The 18,129-nt window shown below is 34.8% G+C and overlaps 2 protein-coding genes across 2 annotated transcripts in view; one reads left to right on the top strand and one right to left on the bottom strand.

The window, feature by feature from the left end:
* Window positions 1-2,949, bottom strand: part of LOC119838585 — a 9,938-nt gene extending 6,989 nt beyond the window's left edge. The window contains exons 1-2 of the mRNA XM_038364575.1: window positions 2,803-2,949; window positions 704-840 (exon numbers count right to left, since the gene is read on the bottom strand). Of these exons, the coding sequence (XP_038220503.1) occupies window positions 704-840; window positions 2,803-2,860 (195 nt within the window). The 5' untranslated portion in view covers window positions 2,861-2,949. The remainder of the gene's footprint in view (window positions 1-703; window positions 841-2,802) is intronic.
* A 420-nt stretch (window positions 2,950-3,369) lies between these two features.
* The window catches only part of LOC119838463, a 43,719-nt gene continuing 28,959 nt past the window's right edge, over window positions 3,370-18,129 (top strand). Inside the window, exons 1-10 of the mRNA XM_038364410.1 lie at window positions 3,370-3,443; window positions 4,491-4,599; window positions 5,836-6,003; window positions 7,365-7,437; window positions 8,250-8,365; window positions 14,346-14,379; window positions 15,142-15,276; window positions 15,961-16,028; window positions 16,791-16,811; window positions 17,436-17,484. Of these exons, the coding sequence (XP_038220338.1) occupies window positions 4,496-4,599; window positions 5,836-6,003; window positions 7,365-7,437; window positions 8,250-8,365; window positions 14,346-14,379; window positions 15,142-15,276; window positions 15,961-16,028; window positions 16,791-16,811; window positions 17,436-17,484 (768 nt within the window). The 5' untranslated portion in view covers window positions 3,370-3,443; window positions 4,491-4,495. The remainder of the gene's footprint in view (window positions 3,444-4,490; window positions 4,600-5,835; window positions 6,004-7,364; window positions 7,438-8,249; window positions 8,366-14,345; window positions 14,380-15,141; window positions 15,277-15,960; window positions 16,029-16,790; window positions 16,812-17,435; window positions 17,485-18,129) is intronic.

The following is an 18,129-nucleotide window of genomic DNA, read 5'->3' as shown; positions in this document are numbered from 1 at the left end:
AACTAAGGACCGCGGGGGCGCTACTCCCCGTCACCTCGCCACAAGGTGCCCTGCGGGCTTATTATTATTATTATTAGAATGGCAGAACAGCGTATACCGGAACAGCTAGTCCTACTAATATTATAAGCGCGAATGTTTGTAAATATGGATGTTTGTTACTCTTTCACGCAAAAACTATAGAACCGATTGCAATAAAATTTGATACGTATATAGCTGGACAACTGGAATCACACATAGGCAACTTTTTATCCCGATATTCCTACGGGATACTGACTTGCGCGGGCAATATATATAATGATGCCTTTCTATAGTTCACTACCACAATGTTGGACTTTGTTCTTTCCATACATTCATAAACGCCAGCCATAGCCGGTTCGGAGTGCGTTTGAATTAGTATCCAAGTTAAAACAAAAACCGTACGCATAGCATACGTTTTTTTGAAGAGAAAGAAAGAAAATACATTTATTTATAATATAAGGTAAAGTTAATAAAAAATGATCTAATTTACAACACACTAAATAAACATCATATAAACGGGAGATCCACTCAGTGTATAAGAGTCTAAGTCCATTAAAGGAACTTAGACTCTCCACTGATTTTCAGTGGACACCACATTGACCCCCTGACAGTGGCAGCGTACATCTAAAAGCAAGAAGCAATAACAAAAAAAGAAAAAAAGAGGTTACATTCTATTATACCTTACCCGATTACGTATCCTCCGTCTCAGGCCTTTCAGGAACATTAAATCATCTTCGTTCAAGTTCAGAGACTGCACTCGCTCTGAATACTTGCAGGTCGGTAGACCAGCTACGTCTTCCACTGTCATGTTGATACCGCGAGCTGGAATACAGTATTGACCATATTTTAAAGCCTCGTATTCATAATAAGCATTTTTTTTATGGCTTTGCGAGCAACTGAGCTGGTGGTTCGCCTGATGGTAAGCGATTACCATCGCCATCAACTTTCGCAGAGTTAGTGCCTCTGAAACTGCGCTGCTGGATTTTAAGGGGTAAGGTATAAGGAAGGATTGACGACTGGAAAGAAGGAATGGATTGGGAAGGTGTGTCACCACATGTGTCCTTGTATATCTCACCGTTAAATTATAATCTACTAGCGGTCTCCCTCGGCGTCACCCACGGTACATATCTTATCTGCATAAAAACCTGATGCCATTACAAAGACAATAAAAAAATTGCCTGCAATGGTGGAGCCGCTCTTAGTTGAACTTGAGTTTTACGCTTAGCAACACAATTGGGGATTCATTTTTATTTACTTAGCTAGATATAAAAAAAAAGTTGCCTGAAAGAGATTGCTCTGAAGCAATAAGGCCGCCTTTCAGTGCATATGTGCCGGCATTATTTTTTTAGAATGACAATTTATGTTTTTCTTTCGGTGATATGTTCTATAAAGAATAAAGAAAAAAATATATATCAAATAATTGTGTTCCGTAAGATGCTAATAACAATGTGTAACATTAATATTCGGTATATTATAATCTATCAACTTGCAACTGCGAAATGCACATTGAATATAATGGGTTCAATTAGGTTGGGTTTATTTCAAAAGTACACAGACACAGGAGCCCAGTTCTCTCAAGTTCTGACCAGTCTGACGTTCAGAAAACTCCTCCTTTGTACAGTGGTTAACGTGTGAGTTTACAACCCAGAAGTTCTGGCTACAATTCCCAGCGGAGACTTAGGAAATAAAGTATATCAATATGGCAGGACACAGAAGACTGATCACCAATTAGGCATTAAGAAAAAGTGAAACAAATGTATATCATCTGCCCCAAACCCCACTAGGCGCATGGGACTACATTTTTAAATAAAAGGACAAACTTGTAAAAAAGGGAAAATGGAAGGTGTTAACAGGAACAAAGGAATATACTGGAAATGGACAGAGGCTTCTGTTCCCCCACTCCTCGTACGAAACACAGTAGCACTGACATGCCATTATTACTGTGCACCATTATTTTGCAGAGGTGCGGGCGGGAGTCTTCCCTGGTGCAAGCACTGCCCAATTTCTTGGTTCTCAGGCTACTAGACCACAATATTGATTACTCAAAGTCACATATTTCAATTTAAAATGAAAATAATTCTCTGTGTTATTTTCTATGATATTATAACTCCATATGGCAAGGATATGAGATGTCTCTCATATCCTCATCTCATTTTAATATGTGTATTATGCTAATTACCTATTAAGCTAATTCTTAGATTTTTATCACAGTATTAGACTTTATAATGGTATTAATATGACATTCAGTGATCAGTGTAATTAAAATAAACTGTGTATCATTAAACAATTCTTCCATGTTTAGCAATTATTTCTAAACTCGAATAAATTTATGTTAACATAGAAAATATAAGTCTTTCTGTCCGATTACACAGAGTTTCGTATTTTTAAAATTAATGCATGTAAATATATTAATTTAGAGAAGTTCATCAAACACATCAATTATATTGTAGATACTGGTAATAATATAATATTATATTATCTGTGATAGAGATCATTCGTTTAAAAAAAAATTTCCAACGAGTACATGTCGTCTAATATAACTATCTATATTGAACTAATGAAATGGTAAGTTGAAAACAATATTGTTGTTCGTTACTTTCGTCATAATATTATACGTGAAATACAACTTTTAAGTATACACACACAATAGACGTTCAAAATAGAGCACAGGATTGATAAGAATACAGAATAAAATTAAAACGAAAAATAATTTTGCGTCATACTATCACTACCTGTTGATTCTTAGAAGTTTCATATTACATCTGCATAACTTATGCAACTTACCGTCTAATATTTCCTGATCGTGCTGATACGACGAAGCGTTCTTCGCATTATCATCCATCCTTCATATTTAAGAGTTCAAAGTGTGTGTTTTTACAATAAATATGTATTACAACAATAACTAAGTTCTATGACGATAGGTTATCCATTACACAAGTGTCAACGTCAAAATTAAAGTTTTTGACGGAATGTTTTTTTTTGTGCTGCACTGAGTATTGCCATCTGAAATGTTACTTTTGTTATGCTAAATATATTCAATAATTGGGTAATTAAATTCAGAAACATATGTATCTAGTTATTATAAGACTGATATTTCTTCCTGTATTGTATGCTATAATTTAATATCACTATTGGGATAGCTAACTACAAGACGAATTTTAGTTTTTCAATAAAATGTACTTTAAATGCACTTCATTATTTTTTAGAGTAATATAATATATGAACACTTTTGTAACTTATTTTCAAGAAATTAGTATTTTAAATAATCGCATAACGCTAAAATAAAAATTTTAATATGGAAACACTGTAAACGTCAAAGGAAAAACTTCAACTTCATCTTACAGTCGTTTTGCAATCAAAACCGTCCGTTTTGTTCAATTTTGTCGGCATTCCATTGTTTTTTTTATTATTATTTGACCACATTGGTAAGTACGAGATTTATTAAATTACACTAAAAGTACCATACTTGAGCTTAATTAAGCAATAAGATATGAACTGTTATTAATCACGAAACTACAATTAATCACGTTTTTTATTCGCAACGCGTTTTGACCGGTTTTTAGTAAATATTTAATACAAAAATTGGGTAACTATTCAATATAAATAGAGATTGTGACTAGTTTTACGTTTAGATGCTTACTAATACTACTATAATTGAGCTAAAAACCGGCTAATAAGTAATAAATATAAATTATTTCATGTGATTATTGCAGAAATATTTAAAAAATTGCCAAAAAACATGATGATTGACGACAAAGTACCTAAAAATAAAAAATAAATACAAAAAACAATAAATAGGAACAAAATGCAATGACTGTTCGCATTAAATCACCATAACTCAAGTGAATAGGTGAATTTTAAGCACTGTTTCATAATATTGATTATTGCATACATTACAAAATGGTTTAGCATATAATCACATATTTAATAAGCAAAACAAGGGAATGGTGTGTCCCTGAGTGTAGAAAAAGTTTGACTACATTTGTAGATCCATAATGATATAAACGGTTTAAAAATCACATATTAAAATATAAAAATTATTGCAATTGAATTTTTGATAAAGTTTCACATTAACAAACTACATTCCAAAAATTTTGAAGTTAGAAGTAATCGACTGTATGAAATTAATATAACTAGCTGTGCCCTGCCATTCCACATAATATAGCCTATAGTCTTCCTCCATAAATTTGCTACCTAACACCGAAAGGTTTTTCGAAATTCTGTTCCCGAGATAGATAACAAAAAACTAAAATCATTAAGTTATTATTTATATAGCTTACAAGCTACTTGCCTGGCTTTGCCCTCATAGTCCTAAATATTTATTGTAATTGAGATTTAAACTATTCCAATTACAAAGTTGGAATAAAACTTCATGTTGTGCAAAATTTGTTAAAATGGTTTTAGTTGTTTAGGTAACAATAGAAGACAAGGAAAATGATAAATCAATTGTATAAATAATTTATTTTGCACAGTAAAAATGACATCTCGGGGACATGGGATGTCCTTAAAGGACTGGGATCCAATGAAGGATGATTTCAATGACTCCACATATGATGCGCAGTATGCTGATGATAATATTGAGTGAGTATAGTTCTTTATATACTTATTTACTATTTAATAATAATAATAAAGTAATTTTTCAAAATCTCCCTTATGATAAATAATACAGTATTGTTAGTAAAAGAAAAAATTTGCTTGAATTTAAGAAAGGTTCCTTATAATTATGATTAGTATTAAAATATCTTATGAGATTTTGACCCCTATTTGGGTAAAGGCCTCCTCCATCTTTTTCCATAACTCTATGTCCTTGCCCATCTTTGTCCAGTCCTTTCCTGCTGTCTGTGTTATGTCATCAGCCCACCGTTTATTGTTGTTTTGTTGTGTTCGGTGGAGGGTTGCAGTTTAATTCCCCACAAGGACAAGTCGGATTGGGGAATGTTTATATTGTTTACTATTTAATTCTTTCTAAATATTGAAGTTCATTTAATGGTAAATTTTGTTAAATTATTAATCAATTTCTGTGAATGTTCATGGGATGTGGCAATCTCTTACCATTAGGCGAACCGCCAGCTTAGTTTCCCGCTTTTTTTTTTATGTCACAACATAAAAAAAAACTGTCATTCTCAAAAAAGAAGGAGGTTGTCAATTCAACTTTTTCTTTTTGGTTTTCTCACTTGATAATTCTGGGCTTTCAACCACTTTACATGCTACTTAACCTTCTTTAATAGTAAATTGTTTTAATTTTGTCCCATCTTATAATCAGATGGAATCTCTTCCCTCCACGGGAATATTGTTGACCTTTTTTGTAAAAAGGATTTTTTGATAAAAGAAAAACACAGACACATAGCATTTTCTTCGAAGAAGGTTTTTGTTGAATAAACTGCACTGCTAAAACTGCACTGCACTGTGCATGTCTTATCAAAAAAAGACATGCACTAACTTTTGATGAAGGTACTCTGTGCATAAGTGAATTTAAATTCGGAATATTAATTAATTATTCAGACATTCTTGTCCATTCGTTTTTCTTCTTACCCTGTATTTTAGACGACAGATTTTTCTCTTTCCATCTTTTCAAAATTTTGTAATTGAATCTGATCAATGCTATCGAATAGAATAATTTCTAATTTAATGTACTAACATAGTTTTTAAGCATATTGTTCTTAACAAAATAAGTCTTGAATAAATTATTAAAAAAAAAATTCACATATTTCAAATTTGGAAGTTTCACTTAGGAGAGAATATTTCTAATTTTGAGGTACTCATGAAAACAGGAGATTCTTAACAATTTTTTTTTTTTTTTTACATTATTTTCGACAGTTGCGGAGTTCAATTGGACCACAACAGGCTGTATGTGTCCAACATACCGCAGACGCTGAGCGAGGAGGGGCTGAAGATGGCGTTTATTAAATACGGGACAATAGTTAAACTGTTCATGTCGCGGGATCCTAAGAAGAGATATGCGATGATCACTTACGAATCTCCCAGGTGAGGATGTGTTGAGATAGAGATTATATGAAAGACGGCTCGTCCCGGCTCCGCCCGGACGTCTAGATTCGTGTTTTATCCCAAGGTAGCATTTAATCCGGATAAAAAGTATCCTATCATTCAAGGCTGCTCATGCCTTGTCTGCATACCAAATACTATCAAAATCCATTCAGTAATTTCAGTGCGATTAATTGACAAACATACAAACAAACAAACTATATATAAATAAATGTGAATTTATGAAATAAGTGTGAAGTATGATAGTGTGATTTACAATATTAGTTTGATTAGATGACACGGCGACAGAATACTCCGCCGGGATAATTTAACAAGTAGTATTTTCTTGTGTTTGGTTTCACGCGAGTATTATACATTTAGAAATTAAAAACTTTTCAACGGATTTTAAACGCGATTTATTCATTATATTATTAACCCGATTTAAGTGAACTTAAAACCCCATGTCAGACATACCAAAAGACCAGAAGACACTATCAGCCAATACTGCCAACATCCAGAAAAATACTCCACATACCAACTGCGGAGAAATAGGTGGAGGTAGTTCACAAACAACAATTTTTGTATGACCTTCAAGACATATAACATCTCAGTCTCCCCGTGACCGCGCTCGCTGTAAAGTGTTCGAAACGTCGGGTTAATAATATAATGAATAAATCGCGTTTTAAATCCGTTGAAAAGTTTTTAACAAGTAGTGTTTACGAAAACTGCTTTTCTACTTCGTAGCGAATATCCTACTTCATGCTAATATTATAATTGCGAAAGTTTGTGTGTATATTTGTTACTCTTTCACGCAAAAACTACTGAACCGATTGCAATGAATTTTTTTACGTAGACAGCTGGACAACTGGAATAATACATAGGCTACTTTTTAACCCGATATTTCTACGGGGTACATAATTACACCTGTGAAACCGCGGTACGCAGCTAGTACATACATAAATGTGAATTTAGAATATTATCAATACATGTACAAAAATGTACCAACATTCAATACACATAATATTGAATTTTTTTTGTCCGTTTATTTCGGCCGACAACCTAAAAAGATCGGATGTTATAAGTGCGTCAATAATTTTCTTTAGGCTTTTTTTACTTTTAAATTAAATACCTTATATATTTAGTGAATTAGGCTATTAGGTTAGGTAAATTGTTATTCATTAGAAACTAATTTCACTTGTTCTATTGGTTGGCTGGAAGAGATCACTTGTAAGTGATAAGGCCGCCTTCTGTGCTGTACGTTTTAGCATAAGTATTATTGTATTTATTCCAGCTATATTGACAGCACAATAAAGTGTTTAAAAGAAAAAAAATTAATACCAATAATTGTTTTTTTTTTGTTTCAGCGAAGCAAAGCTAGCAATGATGAAACTGAATAAATCAGAACCGCTTAAACTCAATGTATCTATCGCTCATAAGGTAAGCTGTTATGCGTGTATTTATTAATATGTTATATGTTATTGTATATGTTTATTAATATGTTATATGTTGTTGTATATGTTATTATTATTATTAAGTATTTTATTTTATTATTATTATTTTATTTTTTTTTATCCACGTTTCGTTATTGCCTTATTTTTGCTTACCCATTTTTATTTTTATTTTCCTTTGTTGTTAGGGTTGCCTGGTAGAGATCGCTACCTAGCGATAAGGCCGCCCTTTGCGAATTTAATTTAAGTTTTTTTGTACGACTGCTTATTTTTGAATATTTACGCAATAAAGAATTTTCATTCATTCAAATGTAAATGTAAGCTTTTGAATTTTTTATTATAATTTTAAAACAGCACACGTAATTTTCAAATGAGGGTGAGGGAACTCTCCGGCTACAGGGTTTTTTTTTTAAGTTATCAGGGGAATTCCAAGTATATGTAACCGTATACTCGGGCTGTATTTAAATAAATTGTTTAAAATTTAATTGTATAAGATAACATTTTTTATCGTTAACAGTCACAATTGTTGTATTTATGTCATAATATACATAGCTTTTTCTTTCGTTTGATTATGCATTTAGAAATTAAAAAACTTTTTAACGGATTTTAAACGCGATTTATTCATTATATTATTAACCCGACGTTTCGAACACTTTGCAGCGAGCGTGCGTGTCTCCCCGTGACCACGTTAAAAAGTTTTTAATTTCTAAATATTAACATAGTTTTTAAGAATTAATTGTTACTAACAAAACGAATCTGTGGTCACTTGAAATTAAATAAAATAATAACATATAATAATAGAAAAGAAATCAAGATACCGACGAGAGAGACAGGGGTAATCCCCGCGCGAACGCAACGTGGAATCGCGCCTACAAGGACGAGTCCAGTAGCGTCAGCAGCAAAGGAAATTACCGCCGGTGAGTTGTATGGTGCTAGCGGGTCGCTCTTTGCTCGAAGTTCGACCGTAGTGACCGTGTGAAGTTTTGTATGAAAATAGTTTGTGTGTGTGTGTGTGTGTGTGTGTGTGTGTTTGGGTGTGTGTGTGTTTGTGTATGTTTGTGTGTGTGTGTATCCTGATGTAAATTCTAGTTGCAATTATCTATATAAGCTCTAACTGTGCTCAATTTTAAATAGATTTTCTTAAATAAGGGTTTTTCTTAATTTTTGATGGGTGAATGTGAGTATTAATTACTCCAAAATCATTTATTTATAGAATAGAAGAAATAACATTTCATCTACACTAATATTATAAAGCCGAAGATTTTGTTTGTTTGTTTGAACGCACTAATCTCATGTACTACTGGTCCGATTTGAAAAATTCTTTCAGTGTAATATAGCCATATTATAGATATAGTGTATATATGTACCACGGGTGAAGCCGGGGCGGACCGCTAGAAAAAAAAAATTATAGTATATAAATAATAATTAATAACAATGTTTTTTACACGCTTTTTATTAGCTTCACCTGTATGTTTGTTTGTAACCGACTTCTTTGGGCGCGATTTTGACCCACTTTAAACGGCCAGATTTCGTTCAAACTTTGTAGATTTATTGAGGACCGATGACAATACACTAATTTGATAAAATTATTCCAGTTTTCAATTTGCAAAATATGATTTTTGTCAAAGCGTGTTTTTTAGGTTTTTTAAACTATTATATTTTATTATTTTTTTAATTTGCATAGTTTCTTTTTTGCTATCAGTACTTATTTGTCAGCTATTTTGTGAAGTTGGCGCCAACGCGTTCCTAAATCCGTGAATGCGGAATTGTATCTACGAATGGGATGAAGCAATTTTAACGTGGTTTTTATGAGATCGACCGCTCCTTGGTACAGTGGTTAACGCGTGAGCTTTGAACCTGGGGGGGCCTGGGTTCGATTTTGGGTGGGGACGCACAAAAAAAAAATGTCTCGGTCGGGCAGGACACAGATGGCTGATCACCTACTTGTCCATAAAGAAAATCGATCAATGAAACAGATGTAGGGGACACGGGACTTCACTTTTTATGAGATCTAAAAGTTGTATATGTCTGCAAAATGAATTTCTCAAAATATCCTATTATACTTATAGAAAAAGCAGTGGTGGCTCAGTGGTGAGGACCGCGGACTTCAAAATCGATAAGTAGGGGTTCGAGACCGGGCGAGCGCGCAGGAAATAAATTGATTTTTCAATTTATCTGCGCATGTAGATAACATCACCACTGCTTAAACGGTGAAGGAAAACATCGTGAGGAAACCGGCATGTCCAAGAATTAAAAAGTTCGACGACATGTGACATCTGCCAACCCGCACTTGGCCAGCGTGGTGGATTATGGCCTGAACCCTCATAGGAGGCCTGCGTCCCAGCAGTGGGAACATATATGGGCTGATGATGATGATGATGATGATACTTATAGCGTTTCATTGTTACCACGAAATAAATTTATCTATGCTAAATTAGCTGTCTGCCTCGTGGCTTCGCTCGTATATTCAAAGGAAATTCCCGTGGGAATGATCTGATTTCCCGCTGTTAAAGTAGCCCATGTCACTCTCTGGCCTTCTTACTATCTCCGTACACGATAATCATATCACAAAATCACTCCGTTGCGACGTGGGAGTTAGGCGAACAAACCTACAGACTTTTTTTTACGTTACTAGCTTTTGGCCGCGGCTTCGCACGCGTTAAATTCGTAAACAGTTCAATAGATTGCAAACATAATATAAACCGTCATATTGATCACGGGTGGCCGAGAGGCTAGGCGTTGCTACGGTTAGGCAAAAAACGCGGGTTCGAAACCCGCCTCGTGATCAATTTTTTTTCTATTTTTTGAAAATGTCTCGTCCTATTGAATCACTATCTCTATCTCAGTCTATTAAAAAAAAACCATGAAAATTCGTTGCGTAGTTTTAAAGATTTAAGCATACATAGGGACATAGGGACAGAGAAAGCGACTTTATTTTATACTATGTAGGGATGATACATATATATATATTTTTTTTTATATGTCACACCCGACAATGGAGCTGGTGGGACGCCTGAGAGGCGTAAGGTCTTCAATCGACCTTACACCTCTCTCCTGATGTTCATGTGCGGTGGTAGCGCTTACCATCAGGCGAACCACCAGCTCCATTGCCGACTGTGATATAAAAAAAAAAAAAAAACTAGCAAATATAAAATTGGTTCAAACGTTGGCGCCAACGTTTGAACCAACGCCCAACATGGCGGCCAACGTTAGCCGCACACAAATCGATAATGCAACAAGTCCCGGGTGTCCAGGTGTATGTTGAGCACTAGGCTTGCGCATGTGCACTAATACACTGGGCATTGTCAATTGTTAGGTCCGGTTAGTGTTTACGCGCCATTCGTTGCGGATGCTGGATGCAATCTCATTTGGTGAGAAAGAAAATTTTTATGAAATAATCGTGCTCTTGTCCGCGGCTTCGTTCACGCTCGTATTGTAAATCTAAAGCATTGTCGAATTCACCCAAAGATACGTAAAAACTTAAATAAAATCGGTCCAGTCGTTTAGGGATTTAGTGACAAACAAACAAGAAATATGTATATAAAGATTTGATGTGAATCATATTGTGGTTTGGGACGGTTATTTTACACCAGTTTTTGTTGTGCGTTATATTTTGTTTTCTGTTATAATCTCTTATCAAAAATGGTTTAGCCGTTTAGAGGTGAAGACTGCATACAATCAGCGCTCGGCAAAAATAAAGTCCCGTAGTGGGTATGAGAGTTAAGAGTAGTTTCTAAAATATATATTTTGTAATTTAGGATTTTATACAAACTATAATATTAAGGATACCGTCCACGCTATCCCTACTAATAATACGCTTTCACGCCTAAACCACTGAACGGATTTTGATGAAATTTGGTATGAAGGTGGTGAGAGCGGAACTTGAGATAACACATAGGATACTTTTTATCGCGAAAATAGGTAGTAATTAGTCGAAATAAAAACTATCATATATATATATCATATATCCTGCCTCGTGATCAAATTTTTTCTATTCTTTCAAAATTTCTCATTTATAAAGCATTTCAATGCTATAAAACTAAAAATTAAACTATCATACATCTTAAGTTCGACCAAATTACACATAAAATGCCAAATTTTATAATATATACGACTCAATATTGCAACAGGTACATCAGTTATCAGGGACTCGGCCTAAAGCATCTGCGCATGTGTCGTATGCAATAATAAGATCCTAGATCAGTGGTTTTCAAACTTGTATCTCCCCCTCGTGATCAATTTTTGTCTGTTTGAAAATCATCTGACATTTTAATTGACTGTCTGACTGACAGTTGAATTCACGACATATCCAGAAACTGGTACTGGTTGTATATTTTTTATTTGCTTGTGTATTAGTTTCTCTCGTCGTCGGGTTCGCGAATTGACATTCGTTTACAATAATTTTTTTTGCGATAATCATTCAACAGCTGCCAGTTCTTTTATTGTATTCCGGGTGATGGGGGGGGATATTCTGTGCTAGTTTAAAAAAAAAAAGAATATACTTAAAAAGATTTTACTTTGCGTTGTTTATATTCCAAGTCTATAAACCACTGTCAGCGGATCGTCAAGAACCAAAAAAAAATAATGCGATAAATTAGTTTGAATTTGTATGCACGCTTTTAGACTAAATTATACGAAAAGCTGAATTGTTTCTTAAATAGATTGAACTTTCATCATCAGCCCATATATGTTCCCACTGCTGGGACACAGGACTCCTATGAGGGTTCAGGCCATAATCCACCACGCCTGGCCAAGTGCGGGTTGGCAGATGTCACATGTCGTCGAACTTTTGATTCTTGGACATGCCGGCTTCCTCACGATGTTTTCCTTCACCGTTTTAAGCAGTAGTGATGTTATTCACATGTGCAGATAAATTGAAAAATCAATTTATTTCCTGCACGCTCCGCCCGGTCTCGAACCCCGACTTATCGATTTTGAAATCCGAGGTTGTCACCACTGAGCCACCTCTGCTTTAATTATACAAAACATATTATGATGAAAGGACACAACGGGTTAAGGGGTACGGTGTATAAACGCTTGAATTTAAAACGAATGCAAGCGGCTTCGCTTTAAGTTTATTCCCTGCGATTGATTTTTAGCAGCAGCTTGCTACGAAATACTCTTAACGCCGCGCCATAATTAGCTTATCGTAGAACTAAGCACTTGCTTGTTTGCCTCACACAGTTTTTTACCAGCATTTGCAATTTGTATTGCGGCTTCAGCCTAAGAGCGAAAAAAGCTCGATTATTCCACTAACTACTCCACATTTCACAGAATGTAATAATGTGCTAGATACCTATATAAAATATACGTTTACAATGAAATAACAATAATGTAAATAATTATATTATATACATAAGTCACTAAAGGTCATTCTTTATTTGGACTATTTGACGTTTTTATTTTTTGTGTTTACTATTAAAACGCAAATATTTTGATCAAATTATTTTTTTTTTATTTTTTATTTTGTATGATTACATACATATTCATCAGTTTTTACAGTTACAAATAAGTGGCAACATTCACACGTGACTGTCACACTATACTAAAAAGACTCGTATCCAGTACGCAGAATGTAACGTTAAAAACTTGTAAATTCGAAGTTTGTTTAAAAGTTGCTGGTCTATTTGAAACGTTCAAATTTCAGTATTAAATTGATACACTTGCAGTTTTTTGATATTATACTGTTTACACAATCGAAAGGACAATTACATATCGTTGTCTAGACGTGTTGTTACATTTGTAGTGAAAAGTGATACTTTGAAAGTTAAAAACATGATGATGAATAAGTTCTTTTCTTCAATGAATGACGAAAAATTGTAAGTTTTATCTATGCTTGATAATGAGAACAAATCTGTATTAAAATATTATTGCATAGTACCAATTAATAAGTATTCTTCAATATGGATTGGTAAATATATTCAAATAGACATAAATATATCTTATTTATATCCAATACGACATATTCAATTTGTTTCTTTTTATTATTATTTTGAAGGTAGTTACGACACATATTAGTAAAAAAGTAATAATAAAAGTAAATTAGATTAGAGATGTTGCACTTGCCGAATGCCATGTTGTAGTTGATAAAATTCCGATATCATTTTAACTAAGTTTTAAATTGATAAGTGTACAAACTTTGAAATAAACTGTCAAAGTGAGTCCCGAGTCTAAAGGAGTTGTTTACGTAAACATACAGCTGTAGTTAGCATATTAAAAAGACCCATCTCGACTCACCCGCGTAAATATCGGGATAAAAAGTAGCCTTTATGTTATTCCGGCTGTCCAGCTATCTACGTACCAAATTTCATTGCAGTGAAAGAGCAATAAACACAGACACATCCTTACAAACTTTCGCATTTATAATATTAGTAGGAAGTAAGAAAGTAGGATTTATTCTATTTTATGCCCCTTTGGAAATGTTATAACTTTGTATGTGGTAGTCGAGCACACTTCGGCACGAATTGGGCCAGCTCGCACTGGGGTAGTATCACACTGACTGCAATGCAAAGCTTTTGTGCTATGCATACACAAACATAATCTGTCTGTATTCAGTCTGAAGGATTCTGTCACAAAGAAGCATTATGTTAATAGTTATAAGATAATTGATTATTGTTTAACTAGCTGCGCCAGGCAGTTTCACCCGCGTAAGTCCGTATCCCGTAGGAATATCGGAATAAAAAGTTGCCTATATGTTATTCCAGTTGTCCAGCTGTCTACCTACCAAATATCATTGCAATCGGTTCAGTAGTTTTTGCATGAAACAGCAACAAACACACACACACATCCTTACAAAGTTTCGCATTTATAATATAAGTAGGATTAGTAGGATTTAACTTTACATGTGAGAATTTCTTAACAGTGATGTTATTTTACTTTTCTTTATGTTTGTTGCAGGAAGCAGGACACTGCCTCTGAATGTGATGATGAGGTATTCATATTACATATACCTAATTATTTTTGGTAAATTGTGATGTCTGTTTGTATTTTTCTCGGCAGAGCTGTACAAACAATCAAGCACACTTGTATTGCACTAATATTGTAAATTTCAAAGGTTGTTTGTTTGTCTGTCAATCATGCTGAAACTACTGATTGGATATTGATGAAATTCGGTATACAGACAGGGTATAAGCTGACTTGGGTGATAGGATACTTTTCAATCCAATAAAAATACTCTCTTGGTAAAATATAGTATAAATCAAGTTTGCTTCCTGCATCCATCCCTATGTATGTATGTAATATTAGATCCTTAAAACTATGGAAGATTTTGATGGGGTTTTGTAATAGATTTACCTAAATTTAATATTTCTAAATTGTGCTTGTTCAAAAAGCAAATTTTTAATGCCTTAAGCCAATTATATTAAATTTCGATATTTGTAGTTGTATACAAAATTTTTATTTTTATTTTAAATGCTGGTAAAGCCATGCCTACCTGTAATTTAGATACATAAGTACTAATGTGTTGATGTTTATTTTAATAGTTTTAACAAGTAATTATCTATCTAATTGGTAAGCCTTTCTTTAAATAAATAAATAGATGGAGTGCTTGAAAAGGAATGTTTATATAAACAATAACATGTATTAAACTATGATATTAATTAACTAATTTAATGCTTGTGAAGTCTCTGGCAAAAACTACTTATTTCACAATATAAATAAGGATTAAATTGACTTTAAAGTTGTTCATATGCAGAGTGTCGCGGAAGGCATAGATTCCGACCTGCACCTGGAGCTGGAACAGCTGAAGCTGGAACACCTGCGGCTGCAGGAGGAGCAGCTACAATGCAAGCAGAGGATTCTGTTGCTCAATAGAGCTGGGAGGAAGCCTGTGAGTATGATTTGCATACCCTTTCACATCTGTTGGAAATATTGTAGTTAATATGATTTTGGTATTGGCTTGTGTTTGACCATCTCCTTGGTACAGTGGTTAACGCGTGAGCGTAGAACCGAGGGGGTTCTTGTCCTGGGTTCAATTCCCGGTGGGGACGCACACAAAAAAAATTCTCGGTCTGGCAGGACACATAAGGCTGATCACCTACTTGTCCATAAAGAAAATCCATCAGTGGAAGAAAATGTATATCATCTGCCCCATACCCCACTAGGGGACATGGGGGGGGACTTCACTACTAATGAATACAAGAAGCGACTGCATTTTTAACCGACTTCAAAAAAGGAGGAGTTCCTCAAATTGTGTGTGTGTGTGTTTTTTTTTGTTTTGTTATCTCTACTGTCTCAACTCTACAGGGTGAGCCGATTTTGGTTTCTTTTTATTATTGTCTTATACATTTCAAGTTTTGACAATTTAAAGGCGGATAGGTATTTTGTTAAAAATGTAACAAATGTTTTGTTAAAAATTGCCAGTCTCCCGTGGCCACGCTCGCTGTTAAACGTCGGTTTAATAATATAATGAATAAATCGCGTTTAAGATCCCTTAAAAAGTTGTTAATTTCCAAAAACAAATATTATGTTTTAATTATCTTGATTATTTTATTTATTTTTTTTTTTGTTACAGAACAATTTGTCCACAAATAGAATTGTGACGGCTGATGGGAAAATAGTGTTCAAAACAACCAGTGATCGGTGAGTTTTCTAAAATTGTAAAAAACATAAAGCATTATAGTGTTATCTGCACTAATATTATGAAGAGGAAACTTTGACGTTTTTGTATGTTTATAACGTGTTCACGCAAAACCAACTAGCCGGAGGCCCATATCCTTTTCCTTATCTTTCCCAGTCCTTTCCTTTATTCCTCTCGCCAATCCTTTCTTAACCCTTTCGCAATTTTATGTCGACAATCTATTTGGACAGGCGTAAGGTCTGCAACGTACCTCACGCCTCTCCAAATGTTCATGTGCGGTGGTAGCGCTTACCCTTCAGGCGTCCCACCAGCTCCATTGCAGACTGTGACAAAAAAAAAACAATGGACCTAAATATTTTTATGCCAATTCAAGTCAAGGTAGCGAGTTGTACAAATGTGATATTAATTTTTATAAAAATTTGTAACCACAATTCTGACATATAAATTCATTTAATTTCATTGTATTGGGCGAAGCCGGGGCTAACAGTTAGTGTACAATAAATATAGCTGGCAGTTGAAATTTTCAGCGATGTGTTTCTACAGTACAAATAATTGAAAATTTCTTTAAGCAGGGTTTAAATGGGGGGGTTGACCAATTTTCTTTTTTTTACTCTTAGCTGATTTGTACGAGGCCCGTAGGTACGCGAGTCCGACTGGCATTTGGCTGGCTTTTTTTTTAGAATTTATCTTATATAATTGTAGTTTCATATGAATTTGTTAGTTACGAGTTGTTGTGTATAGCGTATGTATTTTTTGTTTACAAGCTTTACCGCTATTATGGGTGGGTGAGTATATTATGACACTTAAGTATGGGCGTAGCCAGGGAGGGGAGGCGGGAGTGGTGGTGGCCCCCCCCCCCCCACCACTCCACGATCCACGATTTTAGGGGGTTAGGGGTTTGAAATTTGGCAATGCTATCGTTGACGTCTGCTAAGAAGGGATCTGGAGAAATACTGCTCCAATTTTAAACACGTGAACGAAGCTGCGGGCAACAGCGCGTATCTATACATCACTACTTAGTATTAAACAAGGTCGCTTCCTCTGTCTGTCCGTGTGTCCCTATGTATGCACAAATTTTTAAAACTACAATTTTTTATGTATTAAACTAGCTGACCCGGCAAACGCTGTTCTGCCTTACTCTTATCATTTAGGGGTATGATAAAATGGATGTACTCGACCAATTTATAAATTTTTTACAACTAGAAATCTCCGACTCTTTTCTTTTTTTCACACGAAAGCTATTGCAGCGATTTCAAAAATTTTTTCACCATTAGAAATCTGCAAAATCACAAAGTTATATAGGCTATGTATGTACCACGGGCGAGGCCAGGGCGGACTGCTAGTTTCGTACAAAAAAGCCATACTATAACGTACATTTTCAATTTAGTTTTAAAAATCCCATGTTCCAGGTCTGTCGATCTCCCGGCGGATACGACACTTTCTGGCGCGGGGGACTCTGTGAGTTTATTTATTATAATTTTTCTTTTTATTAATCTAAATACATATAACTCATAGGTAACTGACTAACTGACTGACTGACTGACTGACTGACTGACTGACTGACTGACTGACTGACTGACTGACTGACTGACTGACTGACTGACTGACTGACTGACTGACTGACTGACTGACTGACTGACTGACTGACTGACTGACTGACTGACTGACTGACTGACTGACTGACTGACTGACTGACTGACTGACTGACTGACTGACTGACTGACTGACTGTATGACGGAGGCATCTGCTAAGAAAGGATTTTGATAAATTCTACCCCCAAGGGGATGAAATAGGGGATGACAGTTTGTACCATGAACATTTATTAGACCGCACGGGCGAAGCTGCGGGCAACAGCTAGTATGTTGTATAACTCGGAGAGAAGACACAACACGTACACCTTAATACATAATTATTATAGTCTATTCAAAATATTTCAAATGGTCCTTTGATGTTCTCGAAAATGAATGCTTTCTCTGTGGCTTCAATTGAAATAGATTTTTATTTCATTTTTACAAGCAAACTTGTGTCTTCTGTCCGCACCTTGCTCTTGCTATTGGATTGTATTTCTGCTATTATGCATTCACAGTTTTATTACCTATGGTT

The sequence above is a fragment of the Zerene cesonia genome, unplaced genomic scaffold (assembly GCF_012273895.1).
Source record: "Zerene cesonia ecotype Mississippi unplaced genomic scaffold, Zerene_cesonia_1.1 Zces_u003, whole genome shotgun sequence".
Lineage (NCBI taxonomy): Eukaryota > Metazoa > Arthropoda > Insecta > Lepidoptera > Pieridae > Zerene > Zerene cesonia.
The sequence above is the reverse complement of the archived record's forward strand: the minus strand, read 5'-3'. Positions and strand labels throughout refer to the sequence as shown.